Here is a 26,703-nt window from a genome sequence, read left to right as displayed (position 1 = left end):
TTCTTCTGACCTTTGAACTTCCCTTTGCAGCTGCTTGCTTGTATGTTTTCTCTCTCTCTCTCTCTTTTTTTTCTTTTCCTTTCCCTTTCTTCTTGTCCTATTTTTCTTATGGCCATTTTAAAGAATGCTTAAAATTATTTTCTAACTGAAAAAAATAGTATAATGGGGAGAGAAGGCAATTAATAGAGAAGTGTATAAAGCAAAAGGTGCAAATCCCTTTGATAGTTTGCTAAGACATCCCAGAGATTTTTCTGGACATATACAAATGTGTGTTCATAAAAGAAAAATATTTGGTCATATGCATGCTGTTCTGTAGTTGGCTTTATTTCATTTAGTATTTAAAAGGGCATTCTCCTGTAGAACTAACTAATTCCTTTTGATGACTGCATTGTACATATATATATAGTAATTTAACCAATTCCCCTTTGATGGATTTGTAGATATCTACCTACTGTTTGAACTTGCAGCTACTTTCACGTACTGTCGATCGTCACTGGCAAAGTGGAGGTTGTGCAGTTTATTTTCCACCTCCCTAATGTCTCCCCTCTTATTCTTCTCAAGGAGTATTAGTGGGGTTCTGCCAGGACCTCTGCTATTTACTTTTTAAGGGCACTGGCACATAGCTTTGTTAGGTGGGAAGAGTTGACAGCCTAGTTGACAGTTAACCTTGGTGTAAATTCTTCAGTTTGGTGCTATCTGTATTTTACTAAAAAAACATACTTGAAGGTTTTTTGTTTTCGTTTTGTTTTGTCTTGAATGCGTAGTGTTCTGGAGGAGAGTGCTAACAGTGTCGTGTTAGAGGTAGCAGCCACATTGAAGAGTTAAGAAATGAGTGAGCTTGAGAAATTGGAGATGAAGAGCTTCACTAGCTCTTTACTGCACACTGGCTTATGAGAATTCAGGGGAGGAAGTGAGGCAGTTCTTGCCACTTTGGTTTTTATTAGTGTTACACTTTTTGAAAGAAGTTGAAGTTGGATTTCTATGTTACGTAATTTGTCCTTTTCTTAATCTTCCTAGCCTCCACCGGGCAATGTGAAAATGCCTAACGTACCCAGTACACAACCAGCAATAATGAAACCAACAGAGGAACATCCGGCTTATACACAGATTGCAAAGGTTAGTTCATGTTACGTGTGTAAATTCATATTGGAAATTACAATATCAATAACATTTGCTTTCAGAGCAAAATAATTCTTTGTATAGTGCATTCCTTATTGTTTACTTTTTAACTCACTTTTGAGTCTGGTTTAGCTAGCTTCTCAATCCTATAATACTCATACCTCTTTTTCAGCTTATAGCATTTGCTTTGCTCCATTATTAGCAGTTATTGAATTCATTCATCATCTTGGTGTATAATTTGTGTAGAGAAATTTTTATTGCTTTTGGTCTCACGTTTTAATGCACAATTCCATTAAAGTAACAATGATATATCAATAGATATTATTGGAAGAGAGTTATGATGGCTGAGCAAAGCACAGTGGTAGGAAGTAGGAGGTAGCAAAAATACCAAGAAAAAAGGAGATGAATAGGATGCCTGGTATTACATAAAGTCAGATGGAGTTATAAACCAGAATTTCTTAACCATATCCTCCTTTCACTTCATTATCTTATAAAATATAAGATATTATATGATATTCCTGCATTGGGAACCTTAAGTACCATTTAACCCAATTCATAAGAGCCAATTCAGTTGCCCTTTTCTCCATCTGTCTCTTTTCCTCAGCTGTTCTCTTTGTCTCAGTCCCTCACTGTCATTTAGGCACAGAGTTCACCTTAATTTCATTTTCCCAATTACCTTACGATTTTTTTTAAACATCTTTATTGGAGTATAATTGCTTTACAATGGTGTGTTAGTTTCTGCTGTATAACAAAGTGAATCAGCTATACATATACATATATCCCCATATCTCCTCCCTCTTGCGTCTCCCTCCCACCCTCCTTATCCCACCCCTCTAAGTGGTCACAAAGCACCGAGCTGATCTCCCTGTGCTATGCGGCTCCTTCCCACTAGCTATCTATTTTACATTTGGTAATGTATATATAAGTCCATGCAACTCTCTCACTTCATCTCAGCTTACCCTTACCCCTCCCTGTGTCCTCAAGTCCTACCTTAGAATTTTAACTGCTTTTACTGACAGAATTTTTTCTTGTCCTAATGGGCCCAACATTTCTACCGTGGGTTTTCATAACCAGAAGGCCAAAATGGGCCAAATATTTCCATAATATTTTCTGAAATTGTAATTTTTAGTGAATTCCTATATTGTGGAAAGAGCATTTGAATTAGGTTTCTAGCATAGTAGAGAAGTAGGAGTATAGTAGAAGTAGAAGTAGAAATATTGCTGTATTTTATGCTTCTGACAATGTATTCCCTTATTTTTTGTTTAGGAGCATGCCTTGGCCCAAGCTGAACTTCTTAAACGCCAGGAAGAACTAGAAAGAAAAGCAGCAGAATTAGATCGTCGAGAACGAGAAATGCAAAATCTCAGTCAACATGGTAATATCCAAAGAAATTTCAAATAAAAATAACTTTAAAATTCTTTAAAATTTTAAGCTTTTGCACTAGCTCTAGATCATTTGGTTTGTGGATATAAAACTCTGCCCTGTTATTCTAGCAAGGAGGTCAGACATGGCAGATTTTCTACCTGATGCTCTGTGGCTCTCTGATCTTGGCTGATTTACATAGTGTTTTGATAGATTAGAACAGTGTTAGCCTCTGAATGCAAATATGATGATTTTGGTTTATTGTAAGGTCAGGAGTCTTTGATTCTACTCTTGGGCCTTTACCTCGGTCTGTTAAAGCTTTATGAGCACATGGGAGTGTGCCCTATGTTTGACTGCATTTAACTCTTAACTTCTAGTTTATTCAGACCAGTTTCAAATTAATCTGCCCCTGTCCTCACAAGTATATCCGTATATGTCAAACCAAGTTTAAAAAAAAAAAAAAAAAAGCATCTGTGGTGAGGTGACTCTAGGAAGCCTGGGGTATTCTGATGATGCCAAAGAAATAAGTAAGTGGTGAATTTTGATTACGTCCTATGAAATTCATTCAGGCTGTGACTACCAAAGGTCACTTCAAGGGAGTAGCTTAGGGAAAGCTAGCAAGTGTCTGGGTAAGAAGCGATGAGAGAACTAGGCAAGTCATTGTGAGTATGTCTGGATAGTGATGGAGTGACAATGTTAGGACAGTGATAACATTCAGTGATACTGAACTATTTCTTCCTTATCCTAGAATGTGTAAGTCTAGGGCCTCATGAGGACACATTTATCCTGGGCCATTTTCTTGCTTCCAACATCAGAGACAGCATCTGTGAAAGGAGAAACTAGAGGTTTAATTGAGATCAATATTTCTAAAATACATGTAACGAAAATCTGTCCTGTTCCCTTAGCTTTGACTAATACAAATTACTTCTATGAGAGATGTTTTAGTAAATGAAGTAGTTATGAAGTGTGGTAAATTAAGAGACTTGCCGTATGTTATACACTTAAGTACTTTTCATCTGTTAGCTCACTTCATCCTCAGTACAATTCTGTGAAGGGTGGTGAGTTCTTCTCACTTTACAGGTGTAGAAACAAAGTCTTCAGCACGTTGGATAAGTTGCCCAAGCCCTCCTAGCCAGTAAGTGTCTAGGAGCTTCTATTGATAGTTTCAGAGCCTTTGTTCTTCACTACTATTCTCTGCTTCTCGAGTAGTATGAGACTTGTATGAGAAATGAAAGAACAACATGTAGTTTGAAAAGAATGATAAAACAGTGGAGGCATGTTGGGAAGAATCAGAAATAGAGGACGCTTTTTTCCCACTATGAAGAATTTCCTGGTCTATGAAAAAGTATGTAAAATCTAATCTTTGTAAGTGTGGGATATAATATCTAAAATGAGAAAATGGCCTTTAGGTGCTATTTTTACTCTCTGTTTTCAATGTTTTGACTTCTTTAATTTTAGTTTTTTATTTCCCCACACCACTTCCCAAGCCTTATTTTCAGTCTAGTTTCTTTAAATAGACACATTTTCTCTCCTTACACATGGAATTTGTTTTTTCTCTAGGTTTTTGAAGGTGCTATAATTCCTCAGCTTCTTTCTCATGACTGTTTTGTATTTTCACATAGTTTTATGCTTTTCTTACATGTGTCTTTTGGACATTATTTTTTTCAGACTTGGAGATTTCCAAATTTGATTCTTTGGTACTGGTTATCTTATGTTTCTTCATGGAGTTAACAGTAGAAAACTTGAAAGATTCAGAAGCTGGTCTTCCCTCTCCACATGCGTTAGGAGTTATATTTAAAGATTGAAGACGTGGAGGAGGAAATCTGTAGGGACTTAAAAACTTCATGGCCTTCATGTGAGAGCCAGAGTCTTGGGACTTTGAAATAAATCTCTTTTTAGGGCAGAGTCACAGGATATGTCCCTGTGCTCTTTTTTCTTTTCTTGTTTCAACTTACATAAGTGGTATGACACTGGAAAATTATTTTACCATGTAATGAGTTCTAAATTGATATTTTGGGAAAAGTTTTAAAAATAAAAAGCTTGGTTTTCAGAGTTGTAGGAATGTAGAGATACAGTGTTATATTTTTGAAACACCTATTAAAAGAATAGATAATATTCTTCTTTATTATGAAACAAATAATTACATGCAAAAAGAATAGCACATATTTGTCCTTATATAAATAACTTTGTTTTTTTATTTGCAGGGAGAAAAAACAATTGGCCACCTCTTCCTGACAATTTTCCTGTGGGACCTTGTTTCTATCAGGATTTTTCTGTAGACATTCCTGTAGAATTCCAAAAGACAGTAAAGATTATGTACTACTTATGGATGTGTGAGTATAGAACAAATTATATATTTATTTAAAAAAGTTTATATTTTATTGTCAAAATCTACTTTTTTAAAACTCATATAAGGGTAGTATCATAAATTGGTCTTTTCCTATAGATATTTTAATTTTGAGTTTATCATTGTCGTATTTAGGTATGTCAAAATTGTATACTATGTGACAATCTAAGTTCTTAGCTGAGGAAGACCTATATATTGAGAACTGGCATTCTTTTGAGGAAAGGACTTCCCTATCATACAGTAGAATTTTCAATGATCCTTTCTCCCTGCAAAATGTTATCGAGGCAATATTTGCTTTGAAAAAAATTACTCATGATTTTTATGCAAATGAAGGCTATTAAAGCATTATGACTTTTTAAAAGGGGCATAAAATATTGAAATATTATAAACTATTTTTCTTAGAGCTTTGAGCACAATTTACTTTTCATTTTCAAGTGGTGAGGAATCCTTTTATTATTGGAAGTGCCTAATTAATATAGGATGTTTCATTAAATAGAACGTTAGGACATACATTTTAGGCTGTGATGTTCACATTGCTTTGAATATAATTATGACACATGGAATATTAAAACTAAATGTCAATCTGTTACCAGTTTTTTGTATGTACACAGAATTCCCACTTACTCTGTTGCATTTTTATTCCAAACAGCAGTCTCAGCCCCATTTAACATCATTGTGTCAGTAGGAGAGGTAGCTGTCATGACTTCTCATCTGCACAGTTGCTGGGTTAATGGACACATTGTGGAGTAAACTCTCGTTGGAGGAAATTTGTATGTTCTTACTGTATGATTAGGGAGCCTCCCTCCACCAAGTATATGAGATCATTTTCCTCAAAATCTTTTAGGAGTATTCTTCACATTTGTGAAACTGCTTTGGAATATGAGAAATGATTCCTTATGGATAGTACATTTTTAACTCTTAGTTTCTTTTGAGTTATGTTGTTAATCTGATTTCTTTGGTTAATCCTGAGTGTCAGTAGTATTACATATTTTTATTTTTAAAGGTTTTGATTTCATATATGTCCATACTAAACAACTCATATTTTATTTAATCAATAAATCATAAAATATATGTAGATTATAAAATAATTATTTTCTTAATGAGCAGAAATTGGCCTCACATTTTAAGTATAAGTTCTTTGACTTTAGTGAAAAAACACTTTAAATGGGGGAGATGGATGTTGGAAGAAAATTCTATAAGGAATTTAGTAAATAGAGATTGAATGGGGAAGATGATTAATTTTAACTGAATGGTTAACTGCTTTACCAATGCTGATTGTTTCAAAATAGGTCTGTTTTGTCTTGGAAATATATAACTTTCTGAGGTTCTTAGAAATAATATAGTTGGCTATAGTTTTTCCTAGCCCTATTCAGTTTGCAGATCTGTTAACTATTCAAAGAGGGCTCAAGATTCCATCCAGTTAAGGTTCCAATTTGAAGAAGCATTACCTGGAACAAAGTAAGATCTAGTGCTAGTTCAGCACTATCTCTAAATTTCATAAAATATAGGTTGTTTTAATAAATTATTTTCAAGAAGTGTCATCTTGTTACTGATTTTGGAGTTGACTGATGCTTTCACATTGTACTAATAATTATAACAAGAGATAACATTTATGGAGGATTTATCAATACTTTGTGCCAGGCACAGAACTAATCACTTTATATACATTATGTTATTAACTCTTAACCATGTTATGAAGCAGCTACTATATTATCTAGTTTTATAGATTGGGAAACTAAAGCTTAGAGAATTCGAGGTAACTTGTCCAAGATTACACAGCAAGTAAGGTTGGGTTGGATAGCTTGACTCTAGATCCCAGCATCTAGATTTCCATGTTATACCACCTACAAAGTACCAAAATAAAGAAGTAATTTACATTTTAAACCCAAATATGATGAAGATATGGTTTCAAAGTTACCTTACTTGAAGCAAATAATTTTCACTCTAAAGGAACTGAAGCAATTAGAAATACCGCTATGAAATGAATCTCAACCTCTTTGAGTATACTCTTGAATTTAAAGAGAAAGAAAAATATCCAGCTACATTAAAGACCACTTAGTGAGGAAGATAATATATTGTCATAAATTTGTTTATTTTAGGTAGCTATATTGTAATGCAGAACTTAGCAAGAAGAGTAATAGTTGCAAATTTAGATTCTAGTGATAGTTTCAAATTTAGGTCCACTAATACCAGATTTGAGTGCTTAATAAAGCAAATTGAAATTTTATAAGAAGGAGGGTCATTCAACTTGGAAATCATGTAAACGAAATGGCCTAAAATTTTCTTATTGTTTTACCTACACTTGGAATCCACCAAGTGGATTGGAGTTGGATTGAAATTAGCAACATAGAATCATGCATTTCACATTACCTTGCCTTTCTATGTGTTTTTTGATCTCTGTGTAAGTGGACTGATTGTTTAGTAAGTAGGCCTAGACGTTTCCTCTTCATTGGGGTACAAACAAATGACCTATTATTGATCATGGTTGTTGGTTACTATGAAAACACATAGAAAAAATTTTAATAGATTACACAAAATTTAATTGATATTTTTATCTATACTTGGAAGAATTTTTGTGAACTTTAAAATACTCATACCGATATAGTCTGTCTTTTTTTTCTTAAACAGATTAGGACATAAACCTTGAAAATTTATTTCTTTGGAGGTTGAAATTTGAGTTAGAATGTTCTGAACATTTAAAACTTTTTTAGGCAATTGGATGCCATTTAATATTACAGAATAATATCTCACAATCTCTTGAATTCTGTTTTTAAGCCCTTAACAGAACTACTTTTATTTCGAGGTGAAGGATTTTGAGTAAATTTATTAGTAAGCTAGCTTTCATGAGTTAGAAATCCTAATGGGAATAAGTAAGAGTCTTTCCTGTGTAGTAGAATGGGGTGGAATTTTAAAGCTGGAAGAGTCTCCTGCATTTCTCCTGCTGAAAAATTGAAATGCACAGAGGTTGATTAGCTCAATATTATATCACTATAACCCAGGTGTTTTCATTCCTCCTCTGGAGCTCTTTCTCCTTCTGTGGAGTTTGTGTGTTTATCTGGTTGTTAGATGAGAGCAAATTTAGAGGCATCCTAGAATGTGTTTATACCTTGTTTCATTAAGTATTAATTTTATTTGATTAATAATTTAAAGAGATTTTAAAGTTTTTTTAATGTATGTTGATTTTTAAAATTTACATTCACTTGGTTTTCCCCTTGTTATTTTTAATTAAAGTAGTGGCTTGTTGTATATTTTTATTGTATTGGTAGTTTACATTAAACAGTATTTTAACTTTTGAAATAATTTCTTGTAATAAATTCAGCCTGTGAATAAATTAAAAAAATTATTTAAAAAGTTATTAATTATAATGGGTAAATGTTGTTCTTTAGGATCATGGTGTCCTTAGATGTTACTCAGATTTTTGGGTTTTGGTCTGTCAGGGAAAGTAATTACTAACAGTACAGGAGGAATTTGCCAAGATCTATTTGTGTTAACGAAAAGAAAGATCTGCCACAGCAGGTAAAGTGCATCATAGTAAACTTCTTTTTTTCTTTTTAAATTAGTGTAATCCCCTACCAGAACATTGTTTTTAATCCCAGGACCTTAAAAAGTGGACAGCTTTGTGAAGATGAGTTAATCATCCTTATAGACTGACTGTATAGTCACTGGAAGTTTCTGCTGTGTTAGTGTTTTTAGTCCAATGATTCAAGTTAATTTTATTGCTTAAAAATGTTACAGTGAGATTGCGCAGGGCACTTCTCTATTTTCTCTTCTCTTGTGTAGTTCACACTGCGAGGAGGCTGCAGCCCCATTCTGTAAAAATTATAGTTCTGAGTGTAGGATCTTTTTCCTCTCAAGTCCCGGTTCTTTTCCTGGCAGCCACAATTTTTCTGCTTGGGCCTTGAGTCAAGAGACACATCACATGTCATCACATGTTTCCTTCCCAGGGGAGAACCCCTTAAGGTTGTGCATCTCTGGTTTAGCTGTGTAATTGCCCATTAGGGGAGGCCCAAAGGAATTTTTGCCAAATAGTGCATGTATTAGGACTCTTCTACCTGTGAATACTCTGTTTTCAAATCAGACATGTAAGAAATAGCAACAATGTTTTGAAAAATACTAAATGGAAACATGGGGTAGAATACACTTGCTCTTAGGAAGTATTTTTTCATTTATAATTTTTGTTGAATGAACACATAAATTGAATGTAAACATTTCTTTTCTATTTTGTTTTTTGATTCCACAGTCCATGCTGTAACACTGTTTCTAAATATCTTCGGATGCTTGGCTTGGTTTTGTGTTGATCCTCCAAGAGGGGTTGATTTTGGATTGAGTATCCTGTGGTTCTTGCTTTTTACTCCTTGTTCATTTGTCTGTTGGTACAGACCACTTTACGGAGCTTTCAGGTAAAATGTGTGTACTTTAAAATATGCTCTTTAAAACCTGTGAAGTAAATAATTTGTAGTACACCTTAAAGGGAAAAGTGACATATTTTCATTTTTCATATTTTTTATTATTGTATAATATACCTTCAGAAAAGTCCGTATATAACATCTCTTTGTATTAAGTCCGTATATAACATGCTCGTGTATTCATTTGACTTTGTAACAAATAATATCCCATTCTTTTCTCCCACTTGAGAAAAAGATCAAACATGAAAATGAATGAGGGAAAAATGAGAACAATCTTAGGTCTTAATGTTTGTAAAAGATTCTATTCCATATGATACATTTGACTTTAAAGAAAATTTTACTTTTTATTCTCCCCTTCAGAAAAAATCAGAAGTGGTGATTACAGCCTAATTTTTAAATGAACCTAGGTAGCCTAGGTAGGGTGAATATACATGTGATATTTAAAGTGAGTCACTTTTCACCTGGCAACTTGGTAATTATTTTCTGTGGAAATTCATTTTTGGTTTTTCAAAATGCAGTAACGTTTTAAAACTGTTTAGACTATAAGATTAACTATACTACTTTGCATGGTATATTTTAATCAATGGTTAGGATTAACATTTCTTAAATGCGTGTTCTGTGGGGTATTACTAGGTGTTGTAGAAAAAAAGTTCATTAGCTTAAGTTTGGGAACAGTGGGATAATAAAATTAAATAAGTTTCTTCATTTCAGAATTTCTTAGACTTCTTTAAGAGCCTCATGTGCTTTGTGATATGACCATGAAACCATTATTTGTGCGTGTGTGTTGAGTACCTTGTTGGACTCTTGCTTTAGGAAATAAACATTGGGAAATGCTGATTTAGATGATAGCCCTAGATGAGTCCATGTATTCAATTGTTTATCAACTTATTTTTATTTGAGTAAACTCATTTATGAATAACAAACCTCTTTCAACTCTCATGTATGAGGAGCAGCATTACTAGGAAATAGGCATGTACTGTGCAGATGATATATTAGGGAAATTAGAGGGCCACATTCAGTTGTTTAACTTTTTTTTACTATTTGAACAAAAAATTTCTTTGATTGTTCAGAATGTGTATCACCACCCCCATCCCCCAAAGCCCTGCCAAATGAAATTAGAAACGCAGATAGGTAAACAGAAAACGAAAAAGAAGGAGAAGGGGGAAGATTAGGGAATTTGGAGAAAAAAGATGTCATTCAACAGAAAACTAAATTGGTTAGAAATGGAATGAAGGGAAGAAAATAGATGGGAGGAGGGAAAGGGAGGAAAATCTTTGGATCTAATGGAACGTGAGAGGTTGGTTATCAAGGAATGGGGAGGGGCACCCCTATAGATGTAGGTTGGAGAAGAATAAAAGGGACCTATTTACTCCTTGTGTGAACAGGAGGAGAGTTACTGCTGCTCTTTTCCTTGTTATCTAAGTCTGGCTCACAAGTTTTTTAATTTTTTGACATGTGGTCTCTGCTTGCCTGCTTCCATCGTGTTACCAGTGTATCTGTAATGATGCTTGTGGGTGGGAATGGGGATGTCTTTGAGACTTTGAAAATGACCTGAAACTAGAGACTTTGAATTTTAAGCCTTCTGTGACAAATGTAGCCAGAACAAACTATAAAAAGCCAGTTTTCTGCCATTTATCACTTGAAGTCACTTGGTTTCTTTTATTCCCTTTCTTTGCCGGTGGAAATAAAAATGCTTTGTGGAACATTTTTACTTCTGGCATTATTAACCCCTGGGCTAAATTCTTAGCTGCATCTCAACCCTTTAGAGTATATGTATCACAAATATGTTAATTATCTGGGCTTTACAGTTTGGAGCAGAACTGAGAGGAATAGTTTTTTTAGGGGAAAGTTGAAAGTATTTTAAATCATTAATTAATATACCTTCTCAGTGTATAACTTTGGCATTTTCTTCACCGAGATTGCCAGTGGTTTCTGGGTCTGTTAAGTCTCTTCTGAAGTATCTGGTAAACTTTTTTAAACATCTACTGATGACAGATTTCTCCCTTAAATATGGAAATCTTAAACCAGATACATTGGATATGATTATTTCTATTAAATACAGGGTTTTAAATAGACTTTACTTATTCACGTAAGTGCTTTATTTGAGATCAGTTTTGACAGGGATTACTGCCTTTTGAGAAGGGGCAGAGTCACAGGATGTGCAAGTGTTTCACATTCTGTTTCAAGACTGATGATTAAGAAATGAAACACAAGCATCTGAACATATTACGTCAGTAGAAAATGGGTAACTAAAATCTTTTAGGCCAGATGCACATATTTCTTAAACCAAGTTGTTATTGAAAGCATTTAGTTTTTATTAATCAGACTCTGGAGTGAAGCTAAAGTGCTTTTTAAAAGTTTTTCAAGTTTTATTCTTCTCTGGCTAATGATGTATTTGCCTCTATTGCCATATTTAAATACCTACTGTGAACTTGATTTCTTCAGGTTTCCCTAGAAGTGAAGAAAAGAATGGTAAGTAATAAGAAAAACATGGCAGGGATTGATTTTAGAATAAACCAGTCATTGCAAACATACAAGTTAGAGGGACATTAGGTCTGAGAATGTGATCAGATTTTTGTTTTTAGTTGTCTGGTCAATTTTTTTCCCCCCTTGTAGATAGGTGGTAATTCCAAGTTTCTAGAGTAGCTGTTAGCTTTGTCGTGGGGTGCTGAAAATAACTAGAGGGCATATTAGGAAGTCTTTATTCTAGAATGATCAGTTCTTTGTTTTTTGTCCCTTAGTCAGTTGAAGTTGCATAGTTGCTTAGTCAGTTGAAGTCAGTTGAAGTTGCATTTGTAAGTTTATCTCCTTCTTTGCCTCCCTGTTGACTCATAATCTAAAAGTAAATCCCTTTTAAAGGTTAATAGTTAACTTTGTTATCAAGAATTTGTTGTAGTTTGCTTAATAACATGATGGCTGAGTAAACCTTTGTATATTAACTCTTAAGCTGGGAAGAAAAATATAATTGTTTTAACTGAATTATAAAATGCCTTTAGATGGAGTTAAAGTATTTGCTAATAGCTTTGGAGCCTACTGAAAAAATTTAAAGCTACATTTAAGTGATTATAATCAATCTCATATACTAAATCATACTGATAATTACATTTAATGATTTTAAAATGTGATAAAGGTTGGTTCTCTTTAGGAATAATCATTTTAAAATTAGTTACCATGCATGAGAAGTTGGTTTTCCAGTGTCATCTGAGTTTCTGTTTCAGTATTTCATTTGCAAGTTTGTTATTGAGTTCACTTGATGCTCTTAGGGAGATGTTAAGATAAATAACAAATGATTGTAAAGCAGTTAGAAAATAAGTACTAAGGTTAAATTAATCACTCACTGAATACAGACAGTATATATTAGGCTGGAGATACAAAGAAGACATGGTACTTGCCCTGTAGAAATATATAATATATAAATGAGTTTAAAAGTAGGCATTACTGAAACTTCGGCTAGTAGAATTTATACATTAAAACAGAGTAATATTCAAACACCCCCAAAATTTGAAATACAGAGTAATTTAATACTGATATCATACCTCTGATATATCTCTAAATAGAAGATTAGTTATTTTCAAGTGAGTCTTCTTGGATTATCTTTTTGAGGATTTAAGTTTTTAATAAACATTCTTCTCTGAAATCAGGAAAAAAAAAAACCCAAGACCTTGTTTTTACTGGAACCATTGAAATATCAGAATGTCCATGAAAAAGATGAGTTTTAAACTGTATAAAATACTGTTCTATATGAATATGACTTCTCTTAGTGTTACTGAACCAAACTTGGGTCCACTCCCCTGTGTGCAGTAAAGCCAATCTACTGCCACTGGGTTGTGGTGAAGGAAAGTGCAGCATTTATTGTAAAGGTACCACACAAGGAGAATGGGTGGCTCATGCTCAAAAACCCCTGAACTCCCTGAAGTGTTTCAGCAAAACATTTTGAAAGGCAAGGTGAGGGAAGGGTGTCCCAGGGTATGTGATCAGCTCACACACAGATCAGCTCTGACTGGTTGTTGGTGACGTAACAGGGGTTAACGTTATCAATCCTTAGGCACCAGTAGGTCTGGGGGCTACATGCTCATGCTTGTCAAGTAGTTAATTTCTTCTATTTGGTGGTAGTTTTAGCATCTATAAAACAACGCCAGAAGTGTGCATCAGATATTATTATCTAGGTACTTCAGAGAGGAGCTACAGTCGAGGATATGAGGGAATGAATGGTCTGTCCCTGGAAGGCCCCATAGGGTCCTGCTCAGTTACATTAGTTTTCAACCAAGAAGCTCCTTTTACTGATATATGCAAAGGACTTTGACCTCCCTGAATTAATCCCATTGCCTGAATCTGAAGGAGAATTTTATAGAGAAGTTTCAAGTGTATGTGCTTTTCAAAATTAAGTTTATTAGGTATCAGAATTAAACTCAGAGTTGTCATTTTGTCATTTACATATTTTTTAAAAGACTAACTTTATTCTTAATTTTATGCTTCCACAAATCACCAGGCATTATGTAAATACTTCAAAATATTAGGTAATTATTAATGAAGCAGTGTTTTGTTGAAAAAGTATGATTATTGGAAACAGACTGAGAAAGGGTTAGAATTCTGGCTTCCCCACTTAAAAGCTGTGTGCTGTTATGAAAATGCACTAAAACCTCTCAGTGCCTCAGGTTTTTGAGTGTAAATTGGGCATAACATTTGCAGAGTTGATAAGAGTAGAGATAATATTTACAAAATATTTGTCTTTAAAGGTGGTCAACAAATGGTAGCTGGAATGTTTTATATTTTTGTTTTTGTTAGGTTTTATCATTTACTTTTGATGATCCATAAAACCATTACTTGTTATTTTTTGCTGCTTTTAGTTCATTGTCCTTTGGTACCCCAGTCTAACCTGGAGGAAATCATAATGTACACTAAAGTGTATGTAGGTTCTTTGTATTGCTTGATAAAAATAAACTTTAAAAAACGTTGTCTGGAGCAGAAGTAAGAAGAACTACAATCCTGCAGCCTGTGGAACAAAAACCACATTCACAGAAAGATAGACAAGATGAAAAGGCAGAGGGCTATGTACCAGATGAAGGAACAAGATAAAACCCCAGAAAAACAACCAAATGAAGTGGAGATAGGGAACCTTCCATAAAAAGAATTCAGAATAATGATAGTGAAGATGATCCAGGACCTCGGAAAAAGAATGGAGGCAAAGATTGAGCAGATGCAAGAAATGTTCAACAAAGACCTAGAAGAATTAAAGAACAAACAAACAGAGATGAACAATAGAGTAACTGTAAATGAAAACTACACTAGAAGGAATCAATAGCAGAATAATTGAGGCAGAAGAACGGATAAGTGACCTGGAAGCCAGGATGGTGGAAGTCACTGCTGCGGAACAGAATAAAGAAAAAAGAATGAAAAGAAATGAAGACAGCCTAAGAGACCTCTGGGACAACATTAAACACAACAACATTCGCATTATAGGGGTCCCAGAAGGAGAAGAGAGAGAGAAAGGACCCGAGAAAATATTTGAAGAGATTATAGTCGAAAACTTCCCTAACATGGGAAAGGAAATAGCCACCCAAGTCCAGGAAGCGCAGAGAGTCCCATACAGGATAAACTCAAGGAGAAACACGCCAAGACACATAGAAATCAAATTGGCAAAAGTTAAAGACAAAGAAAAATTACTGAAAGCAGCAAGGGAAAAACGACAAATAACATACAAGGGAACTCCCATAAGGCTAAGAGCTGATTTCTCAGCAGAAGCTCTACAAGCCAGAAGAGAGTGGCATGACATATTTAAAGTGATGAAAGGGAAGAACCTACACCAAGATTACTCTACCTGGCAACAGGCTCATTCAGATTTGATGGAGAAATCAAAAGCTTTACAGACAAGCAAAAGCTAAGAGAATTCAGCACCACCAAACCAGCTCTACAACAAATGCTCAAGGAACTTCTCTAAGTGGGAAACACAAGAGAAGAAAAGGACCTGCAAAAACAAACCCAAAACAATTAAGAAAATGGTAACAGGAACATACATATCAATAACCACCTTAAACGTGAATGGATTAAATGCTCCAACCAAAAGACACAGGCTTGCTGAATGGATACAAAAACAAGACCCATCTATATGCTGTCTACAGGAGACCCACTTCAGACCTAGGGACACATACAGACTGAAAGTGAGGGGATGGAAGAAGATATTCCATGCAAATGGAAATCAAAAGAAAGCTGGAGTAGCAATACTCATATCAAATAAAATAGACTTTAAATTAAAAAATGTTAAAAGAGACAAGGAAGGACACTACATAATGATCAAGGGATCAATCCAAGAAGAAGATATAACAATTATAAATATATATGCACCCAGCATAGGAGCACCTCAATACATAAGGCAACTGCTAACAGCTATAAAGGAGGAAATTGACAGTAACACAATAATAGTGGGGGACTTTAACACCTCACTTACACCAATGGACAGATCGTCCAAACATAAAATTAATAAGGAAACACAAGCTTTAAATGACACAATAGACCAGATAGATTTAATTGATATTTATAGGACATTCCATCCCAAAACAGCAGATTACACTTTCTTCTCAAGTGCTCACGGAACATTCTCCAGGATAGATCAAATCTTGGGTCACAAATCAAGCCTCAGTAAATTTAAGAAAACTGAAATTGTATCAAGCATCTTTTCTGACCACAATGCTATGATATTAGAAATCAATTACAGGGAAAAAACACGTAAAAAACACCAACACATGGAGGCTAAACAATATGTTACTAAATAACCAAGAGATCACTGAAGAAATCAAAAAATACTTAGAGACAAATGACAGTGAAAACACGATGATCCAAAACCTATGGGATGCAGCAAAGGCAGTTCTAAGAGGGAAGTTTATAGCTATACAAGCCTACCCCAAGAAACAACAAAATCTCAAACCATCTAACTTTACACCTAAAGGAACTAGAGAAAGAAGAACAGACAAAACCCAAAGTTAGCAGAAGGAAAGAGATCATAAAGATTAAAGCAGAAATAAATGAAATAGAAACAAAGAAAACAGTAGCAAAGATCAATAAAAGCTGGTTCTTTGAGAAGATAAACAAAATTGATAAACCATTAGCCAGACTCATCAAGAAAAAGAGGGAGAGGACTCAAATCAATAAAATTAGAAATGAAAAAGGAAAGTTACAACAGACACTGCAGAAATACAAGCATCCTAAGAGACTACTACAAGCAAATCTATGCCAATAAAATGGACAACCTGGAAGAAGTGGACAAATTCTTAGAAAGGTATAACCTTCCAAGACTGAACCAGCAAGAAATAGAAAATATGAACAGACCAATCACAAGTAATGAAATTGAAACTGTGATTAAAAATCTTCGAACAAACAAAAGTCCAGGACCAGATGGTTTCACAGGTGAATTCTTTCAAATGTTTAGAATAAAGAGCTAACACCCATCCTTCTCAAACTCTTCCAAAAAATTGCAGAGGAAGGAACACTCCCAAACTCATTCTATGAGACCACCATCACCTTTATACCAAAACCAGACAAAGATACTACAAAAATAGAAAATTACAGACCAGTATCACTGATGAATATAGATGCAAAAATCCTCAACAAAATACTAGCAAACAGAATCCAACAACACATTAAAAGGATCATACACCATGATCAAGTGGGATGCAAGGATTCTTCAGTATACGCAAATCAATCAATGTGATACACCATATTAACAAATTGAAGAAGAAAGACCATATGATCATCTCAATAGATACAGAAAAAGCTTTTGACAAAATTCAACACCCGTTTATGATAAAAAACTCTCCTGAAAGTAGGCATAGAGGGAACCTACCTCAACATAATGAAGGCCATATACAACAAACCCACAGCAAACATTATTCTCAGTGGTGAAATACTGAAAGCATTTCCTCTAAGATCAGGAACAAGACAAGGATGTCCACTCTCACCACTATTATTCAACATAGTTTTGGAAGTCCTAGCCACGGCAATCAGAGAAGAAAAACAAATAAAAGGAATACAAATTGGAAAAGAAGAAGTAAAACTGTCACTGTTTGCAGATGACATGATACTATACATAGAGAATCCTAAAGATGCCACCAGCAAGCTACTAGAGCTAATCAATGAATTTGGTAAAGTTGCAGGATACAAAATTAATGCACAGAAATCTCTTGCATTCCTATACACTAATGATGAAAAGTCTGAAAGAGAAATTATGGAAACACTCCCATTTACCATTGCAACAAAAAGAATAAAATACCTAGGAATAAACCTACCTAGGGAGACAAAAGAACTGTAGGCAGAAAACTATAAGACGCTGATGAAAGAAATTAAAGATGATGCTAACAGATGGAGAAATATACGATGTTCTTGGATTGGAAGAATCAATATTGTGCAAATGACTATACTACCCAAAGCAATCTACAGATTCAGCGCAATCCCTATCAAATTACCAATGGCATTTTTTACGGAAGTAGAACAAAAAGTCTTAAACTTTGTATGGAGACACAAAAGACCCCGAATAGCCAAAGCAGTCTTGAGGGAAAAAAACGGAGCTGGAGGGATCAGACTCCCTGACTTCAGACTATACTACAAAGCTACAGTAATCAAGATAATATGGTACTGGCACAGAAACAGAAACATAGATCAATGGAACAAGATAGAAAGCCCAGAGATAAAGCCACGCACCTATGGTCAACTAATCTATGACAAAGGAGGTTAGGATATACAATGGAGAAAGGACAGTCTCTTCAATAAGTGGTGCTGGGAAAACTGGGCAACTACATGTAAAAGAATGAAATTAGAACACTCCCTAACACCATACACAAAAATAAACTCAAGATGGATTAGAGACCTAAATGTAAGACCGGACACTATAAAACTCTTAGAGGAAAACATAGGAAGAACACTCTTTGACATAAGTCACAGCAAGATCTTTTTTGATCCACCTCCTAGAGTAATGGAAATAAAAACAAAAATAAACAAATGGGACCTAATGAAACTTCAAAGCTTTTGCACAGCAAAGGAGACCATAAGACAAAAAGACAGCCCTCAGAGTGGGAGAAAATATTTGCAAACGAATCAACAGACAAAGGGTTAATCTCCAAAATATATCAACAGCTCATGCAGCTCAATATGAAAAAAACAAACCAATCCAAAAATGGGCAGAAGAGCTAAATAGACATTTCTCCAAAGAAGACATACAGATGGCCAAGAAGCACATGAAAAGCTCCTCACTAATTATTAGAGAAATGGAAATCAAAACTACAATGAGGTTTCACCTCACACCAGTTAGAATGGGCATCATCAGAGAATCTACGAACAACAAATGCTGGAGAGGGTGTGGAGAAAAGGGTACCCTCTTGCACTGTTGCTGTGAATGTAAATTGATACAGCCACTATGGAGAGCAGTACGGAGGTTCCTTAAAAAACTAAAAATAGAATTACCATATGACCTAGCAGTCCCACTATTGGGTGTATACCTTGAGAAAACCATAATTCAAAAATGACACATGCACCCCAGTGTTCACTGCAGCAGTATTTACAATAGCTGGGTCATGGAAGCAACCTAAATGCCCATCGACAGATGAATGGATAAAGAAGATGTGGTACATATATACAATGGAATATTACTCAGCCATGAAAAGGAACGAAACTGGGTCATTTTTGAGACGTGGGTGGATCTAGAGAGTGTCATACAGAGTGAAGTAAGTCAGAAAGAGAAAAGCAAATATCATATATTAATGCATATATGTGGAACGTATAAAAATGGTACAGATGATCTGGTTTGCAGGGCAGAAATTGAGATACAGATGTAAAGAACAAACGTATGGACACCAAAGGGGGAAAGTGGCGGGGGTGGTGGTGGTGGTGGTGTGATTAATTGGGTGATTGGGATTGACATGTATACACTGACACGTATACACTGTAAGAACCTGCTGTGTATAAAAAAAAAAAGTTGACTGAAATGATATTTGTATTTCTGTACATGGTTATGTGCCGGTGATCAATGGGAAGAAATATACAAAAATACAGCTAATAAAGAGAGTTGTAAAAAAAAATGTGTGATAATCTAGTCTTTTAAGTGGAGTTTTTGTGTATTTATGTTTGATGTAATTACACTTATGTAATTACATTAAAATTTTATGTAATTTGGTTACATTTTTGTTTATCTTTAATGATGTACATGGATATATATCTAATATTTATAGCTACTACTTACCAAAGAAAACATATCTGTTAAATACCTTTTTCTTTCTTTACCTTTTAGATTAATAAAGTATTATTCTATTTTTCATCTATTCTTTTATCATTTTCTCTTATTATAGGTCTACAGACAATGAATTCCCTCAAATTTTGTTTGAAAACATTTTCATTTCACCTTCATTTTTTAGCTTGACTGAGGTATAACTGAAAAAATTGTAATATATGTAAGGTATGCAACATGGTGCTTTGATATTCATACACATTGTGAGAGCGTTACCACAATTGAGTTAACACATCCATCACCTCACATATTTACCTTTTCTTTCCTTACAGTGTAGTCTTCTAGCAAATTTCAGTGATAGAATACAGTATTATCAACTATAGTCACTAGGTTCTACATTAGATACTTAGACCATATTCATCTTAAAAGTTTGTATCCTTTTACCAACTTCTCCCCATTTACTCCAGTCCCTGGTAATCACCATTCTACTCTGTGTTTCTATGAGTTCTACTTTGTTTTTAAAAAATTCTGCATATAAGTGATACCATGAACTATTTATCTTTCTCTGTCTGGCTTACTTCACTTAGTTTAGTAAGGTTCATTCATGTTGTTGGAAATGGTAGGATTTCCTTCTTTTTTAAGGCTGAATAATATTCCATTTTATTTATATACACACTATATATATATACACACACACACACTACACTTCCTTTATCCATTCTTGCATCAGTGGACACTTAGGTTGTTTCCATACCTTGGCTGTTATGAACAATGCTGCAATGAAAATGGGATTACAAATATCTCTTCCAGATAATGATTTCATTTCCTTCAGATAAATACCCAGAAGTGGAATTGCTGGATCATATGGTAGTTCTATTTTTAATTTTTTGAAGAACCTTCATACCCTTTTCCACAGTGGCTGCACCAGTTTACATTTCCATGAAGTGCTCAGGCGTTCCCTTTTCTTGTCTTCCTCACCAACACTTCTTACTTCTTGTCTTTTTGATAGTAGCCATTCTAACAGACATGAGGTGATATCTCATTGTGGTTTTGATTTGCTTTTATCTGATGATTAGCGATGTTAAGCATCTTTTTGTGTATCTGTTGGCCATCTGTATGTCTTCGTTTGAGAAATATCTATTCAGATTTTCTGCCCACTTTTTAATTGGATTGTTAGGGGGTTTTTTGGTATTGAGTTGTATGAGATTTTTAATATATTTTGGATATTAACCCCTTATTATTATATGATTTGCAAATATTTTCTCCCATTTGGTAGATTTCATTTTGTTGACGATTTCTTGTGCTGTACAGAACTTTTTTTTTTTAAGATTTTTTTTAAAGGTCAGGTCTTTTATTTACTTATTTTTGGCTGCGTTGCTGCGCGCGGGCTCTCTAGTTGAGGTGAGTGGGGGCTACTCTTTGTTTGCAGTGTGTGAGCTTCTCATTGCGGTGGCTTCTCTTGTTGAGTAGCATGGGCTCTAGGTGCACGAGCTTCAGTAGTTGTGGCACATGGGCTCAGTAGTAGTAGCTTGCAGGCTCTAGAGTGCAGGCTCAGTAGGTGTGGCGCACGGGCTTAGTTGCTCCATGGTATGTGGGATCTTCCTGGACCAGGGAGCGAACCTGTGTTCCCTGTATTGGCAGGCAGATTCTTAACCACTGCCTCACCAGGGAAGTCCTGAGAAGCTTTTTTATTTGATGTAGTTCTACTTGTTGATTTTTGCTTTTGGTGTCTAGTCCAAAAAATCATTGCCAAGACTGATGTTGAGGAGCTTACCACCTATGTTTTCTTCTAGGAGTTTTATCGTTTCAGGTCTTATGGTCATGTTTTTAATCCATTTTGAGTTAATTTTTGTGTATGGTTTAAAATAGTGGTCCAGTTTCATTCTTTTGTATGTGGCTGTCCAGTTTTCCCAGCACCATTTATGGAAAAGACTGTCCTATCCCCCATTAGATATTCTTGGCTCCTTTGTAGAATGTTAATTAACCATATATGTGTGGGTTTATTTCTGGGCTCTCTATTCTGTTCCATTGATCTATGTGTGTGTCTTTGTGCTGGTACCATACTGTTTTGATTACTATAGCTTTGAAATATAGTTTGAAGTCAGGGAGCATGATTCCTCCAGCTTTGTTCTTCTTTCTCAAAGTTGCTTTAGCTACTCAGGATCTATTTAAGTTTCATACAGGTTTTATAATTGTTTGTTCTATTTCTGTGAATCTGAAAAATGCTGTTGGTATTTTGTTAGGAATTGCATTGAGTCTGTAGATTGCCTTGGGTAGTATGGTCATTTTACAATACTAATTCTTCCAATCCGTGAGTGTGGAATATCTTTCCATTTATTTATGTCTTCAGTTTGTTTCATCAGTGTCATAGTTTTCACTGTGTAGGTCTTTTACCTCCTTGGCTGAATTTTTTCCTAGGCATTTTATTATTATTATTTTTTTTTTGGTGCAATTGTAAATGAGATTTTTTTCTTAATTTCTCTTTCTATTCATTTTTTGTGTATAGAAACACAACAGATATTTGTATATTGATTTTGTGCCCTCTAACTTTACTTAATTTGTTTATTGGTCCTAACAGTCTTTTGGTGGAGACTTTAGGGTTTTCTATGTAAATATCATGTCATCTGCAAATAGTGACTATTTCACTTCTGCCTTTCTGATTTGGATTTTTTTTTCCTTGCCTAATTGCTCTGGGTAGGACTTGCAATACTATATAGAATAAAAGTGGTGAGAGAGGGCATCCCTGTCTTATTCATGATCTTAGAGGAAAAGCTTTTAGCTTCTCACCACTGAGTATGATGTTAGCTGTGGGCTTGTCATATATGACCTTTATTATGTTGAGGTATGTTCCTTGTATATCCTCTTTGTTGAGAGTTTTTATCATAAATCGATGTTGAATTTTTGCAAATGCTTTTTATGCATCTGTTGAGATCATATGATACTCATCCTTCATTTATTTTGTTAATGTGGTGTATCATATTGATTGATTTGTGGATGTGGAACCATCCTTGCATCCGTGGGATAAATCCCACTTAATTGTGTTTTATGATCCATTTCATGTGTTGTTGAATTTGGCTTGCTAACATTTTATTGAAGGTTTTTGCCTCTATGTTCATTATGAACAATGGCTTGTAATTTTCTTTTTTTGTAGTGTACTTGTCTGGTTTTGGCATCAGGGTAATGCTGGCCTTGTAAAATGAGTTTAGAAGTGTTCCCTCCTCTTCTGTGTTTTTTGAAAGAGTTTAAGAAAGATTGTTATTAATTCTTCTTTAAATGTTTGGTAGAATTCACCAATGAAGCCATGTGGTCTTGGAGTTTTGTTTTGGGGAGGTTTTGGTTACCGATTCAGTCTCCTTACTAGTAATCGATCTTTTTAGATTTTCTGTTTCCTCATGATTCAGACTTGGCAGGTTGTATGTTTCTAGGAATTTATCCCAGTATAAACTCATGTATTAAATTCTTAATTTCAGTAGTTTCTTGCACTTTTGCCATGTGTACTTGAACATTTTTTAAAGATTTTATTCTCTCATGAAATTTTGTTAATGTCTTTGTGTGCATACTTCAGTATCTAGAATACTCTGAATTTGTTTTGTATTGTCCATATTTTACTCTTGGTATTTAATCATACGGTGCATCTCTTGGTATACTTAACAAGATTTGATTGAATCTGGATATGGTGAATAAAGAATTGTGGAGGATTCTGATGATGTTCATTTGTTTCAGAGCAAGTTCGCCTTTGCCATGCTTGTCAGCTAGAGTATAAGTCAGGGGTTGAGTTAAGGCTGAGTTGCAGTTTTGTTTAATTTCTGTCTATGTCTGGTTCTACCCTAGTCATAGAGGTTAACCCTCTAGGTTTTTAATTGAGAACCTGATATGTTCACTTGGGCTCCTCCCTCAGCAAGTCCTGGACTCACACAGTATAGTCCTGTGATCCCTAGAGGGGAGAAGGGAGGGAGGACAGCATCCTGTTAGAGGGTCCATGACATGAAAACTATTTCATAATAACATTAAGATGTTGTTAAGTGTACAGTGGAGTTTTCCAGAGGCTTACATGACTTGCAAAGAGTTTGAATGTAGAAACAGAAAAGAGAATGCAGCTATCTTCTATTAAACCAGACATTAAAGAGGTTTGCAAAAATATAAACTAATGCTACTCTTTTTGCTGTTTTTTTTCCAGTTTTCATGAAAATGTTATTTTATTGTAAGCAATTTATTATCTAAAAAGTTAGTTGAATGCTTTAAATATTTCTCAATTTTAGTTTCTCATTTTGTAAAGCAAGAGCTACAACCCACATAAGCAAATGTTCTTTGAGATGCTCAAAAATAAAGAGGTCCTGAGACCAAAAGTTTCAGAATTGCTGTTCTAATCCTTTTCCCATTAGGGGACACTGCAGAAAAGTCTCCTCTGCTTTCAGAGGCTCTGCTTATCTCTTTAGCTTCTGTATTTGGTACATGCCTTGAGAGAAAAGTTGGCTGCATGTTTGGGCCAGTTTTATGCTTCTCACTTCTCACTTCTCATCAGTATTTTGTTACAGTGCATCCTTAGTTTTGTGTCGCGAGTCCTGTGAATCTGTCAAATCTCAGTTGGTTTGTCTGTTCCCTGGAAGCAGCGCCCTCTGCAGGCAGAATCTGAATTTTCAACTTATTGTCTTGCATTCAGCAAAAATGAATTGAGGCCATAGAAAGTCAGCTTACATTTCTGTAGTTCTCTTCCACTCCAGAATCATGATCTCTCTATTCCTGGATGCTTCAGCAGATTTAAGCAGATTTTTTTTTTTTTTCCCCAATTTATCCTGCTGTTCTAGTTGCTCTTGGCAGGGATGTGTTTGACACCAGCTTTTCTGTCATATTAAGAACTGTAAAAATAAAATTAATTTATTTGGTGCTTAGCATTTCCGTCTCTGCTTACATTGCTAATCTGTTCTTGCATACTGTCTAGTTTATCCATTAGAACCTGTAGCGTATTAATCATAGTTGTACATTCCTGATCTGGTAATTCCAACATCCTAGTCATATCTGACTGTGGTTCTGATGCTTGCTCTATCTCTTCAGACTGTTTTCTGCATTTTAGTATGTCTTGTAATTTTTACTTGATAGCTGGACATGATGTACTAGGTAAAAGGAACTGCTGTAAATAGACCTTTGGTCATGTGATGGTAAGGTGTGGGGGAGGGGAAGCGTTCTGTAGGCCTGTGATTAGGTCTCAGTCTTTCAGTTAGCTTGAGCCTCTGGACTGTGAACTGCACCAGTGCTTCTCAGTCCTTCCTTCTCCTCAGGTGGGACAGGCTGGCCTACAGTGGGCTGGAGTTGGGTATTTCTGTTTCCTCATGTAAGTTAGGCTCTAATGAAACCTCAGCAGGTTGGGCTGTGGTTAATTAGTTTCTCCTGAGGGCAGTCCTTGTTAAGAACAGAGTGCTCTAGAGTATTTGCAGATGGTTCCGTTTCCCCACCTCCTCGCGGAAGCATGAGGGGATTTTTTCCTCTAAAGAATTCACTCTGAGAACCAGATTGAGCTGCTGTTGGTAAAATTCACAAATGTGTGGGATTCCCCATATGACTAGGTCTCCCTGGAGTTTTTAACTCTTCAGAGTTGTCCACTCTGAGCCTCTTGTCAATTACAGTTCAGAATTCCTCCCCTGGCAATGGTTGCTGCAGAGGTTTCTGCTTATGGGTTTTTGCTCTAATAACTTTTGATTCTCTGTATTCATCTATCTGTCTCCCAGTTTTGGGGTTGCAGTTTGCCCTCTGGCTTCACTTCTCTTTCAGATCTAAGAAGAGTTGTTGACTTTTCAGTTTGTTCAGCTTTTTACTTGTAGTTAGGATGGTTTGCTACTTCTAAGCTTCTTCCAGGTATACTTTTTCTTTTTTAAGATTTATTTATTTATTTATTTAATTTTTGGCTGTGTTGGGTCTCTTAGTTGCGGCATGCAGGATCTTTCATTGTGGTGCACAGGCTCATCATTGCAGTGCGCAGGCTTCTCTCTAGTTGTGGTGTGCGGGCTCCAGAGCGCATGGGCTCTGTAGTTTGTGGCATGCAGCCTCTCTAGTTGAGGCGTGCAAGCTCAGTAGTTGTGGTGCGCGGGCTTAGTTTTCCCGTGGCATTGTGGGATCTTAGTTCCCTGACCAGGGGTCGAACCTGCATCCCCTGCATTATAAGGTGTATTCTTTACCACTGGATCACCAGGGAAGTCCCTCAGGTATACTTTTTAAAAGTAAGCTATCTCTGGGCAGTAGACAGTATATTTTTGGTCCTGTTCCTTTAGAACATACTTAGTATCTGTAGGGATATTACACCTTTTATGTTGGAATATTTTGCTAATTGAAATTAAAAATTAAATATAATTAAACTGTAACACTATTTACATCTTGAAAAGTGTTATACTAGTGTATGAACCAGAAAGTCAATCAGATTTTTTCTGTAAAAAGATACTTTATATTTGATTTTAAGTGTAAAAACATCCAAAGCTCAGGAATTGATATTAGTTCATTTTTATGTTGTTTAAATAGTCTTTCAAGTTAGTTTAATGTACGTTAAAATACCGCCTTTTGTAATTAACTTGACTCTTTTTCATCCTGTTTGTATAACCAGAAAAAGAGAATTTTTCTTTTTTGATTCCAAAGTGAAGTCTCATATTAAATTTATCTTAAGGAAGGGTAATATTCTTTCTATACCTGCAAGAGGAACCTACTGCTTAGTTTCTTACATGTGTATATAAATATATAGTGCTTTAGAGTCCACAAGTCTTGTTCAGTACTTTATATTGTTTAATGTTTAGAATCTTTCTAGTGGATCATTAGTTGCTGAGATTTTCACCTAGGCCTTCAGACTGGAAATTTAGGGCTCCTGTTTTCCTTTCTACTTTATTATGTTTACATTATTGTTTAATTTTCAGAGAATCTAGGTAACTTAATATCTCTGTTCGGTGGGGTAATTAATTTTAGAATACAGTTGAACCTTGAACAAATGGGTTTGAACTGCCTGGGTCCACTTATACGTGGATTTTATTCAATAAATACTACTACAGTACTACATGGTCCATAGTTGGTTGAATATGTGGATGTGGAACCTTGGATACAGAGGGCTGACTGTAAAGTTCTATACGGATTTTCGACTGGGGTGGGGGTGGGGTCCGTACCTAACCCGTTGTTCAAAGGTCGGCTATATTTACTGGCAATGTTTATTTCTTGAATGGTTCTTTAACCACAGTAGTTAAGAGCTTACTATTCATTACAAAGTTCTGTACCAGCTGGGTGTTGAG

At 35.2% G+C, this 26,703-nt stretch overlaps 1 protein-coding gene across 1 annotated transcript in view; it reads left to right on the top strand.

Annotated features, from left to right (window-relative positions):
• Positions 1–26,703, top strand: part of SCAMP1 (secretory carrier membrane protein 1) — a 105,516-nt gene that overhangs the window by 45,425 nt on the left and 33,388 nt on the right. The window contains exons 3-6 of the mRNA XM_032625464.1: positions 1,018–1,116; positions 2,386–2,494; positions 4,686–4,814; positions 9,069–9,228. Of these exons, the coding sequence (XP_032481355.1) occupies positions 1,018–1,116; positions 2,386–2,494; positions 4,686–4,814; positions 9,069–9,228 (497 nt within the window). The remainder of the gene's footprint in view (positions 1–1,017; positions 1,117–2,385; positions 2,495–4,685; positions 4,815–9,068; positions 9,229–26,703) is intronic.

This window comes from Phocoena sinus, chromosome 3 (assembly GCF_008692025.1).
Source record: "Phocoena sinus isolate mPhoSin1 chromosome 3, mPhoSin1.pri, whole genome shotgun sequence".
NCBI lineage: Eukaryota > Metazoa > Chordata > Mammalia > Artiodactyla > Phocoenidae > Phocoena > Phocoena sinus.
The sequence above is the reverse complement of the archived record's forward strand: the minus strand, read 5'-3'. Positions and strand labels throughout refer to the sequence as shown.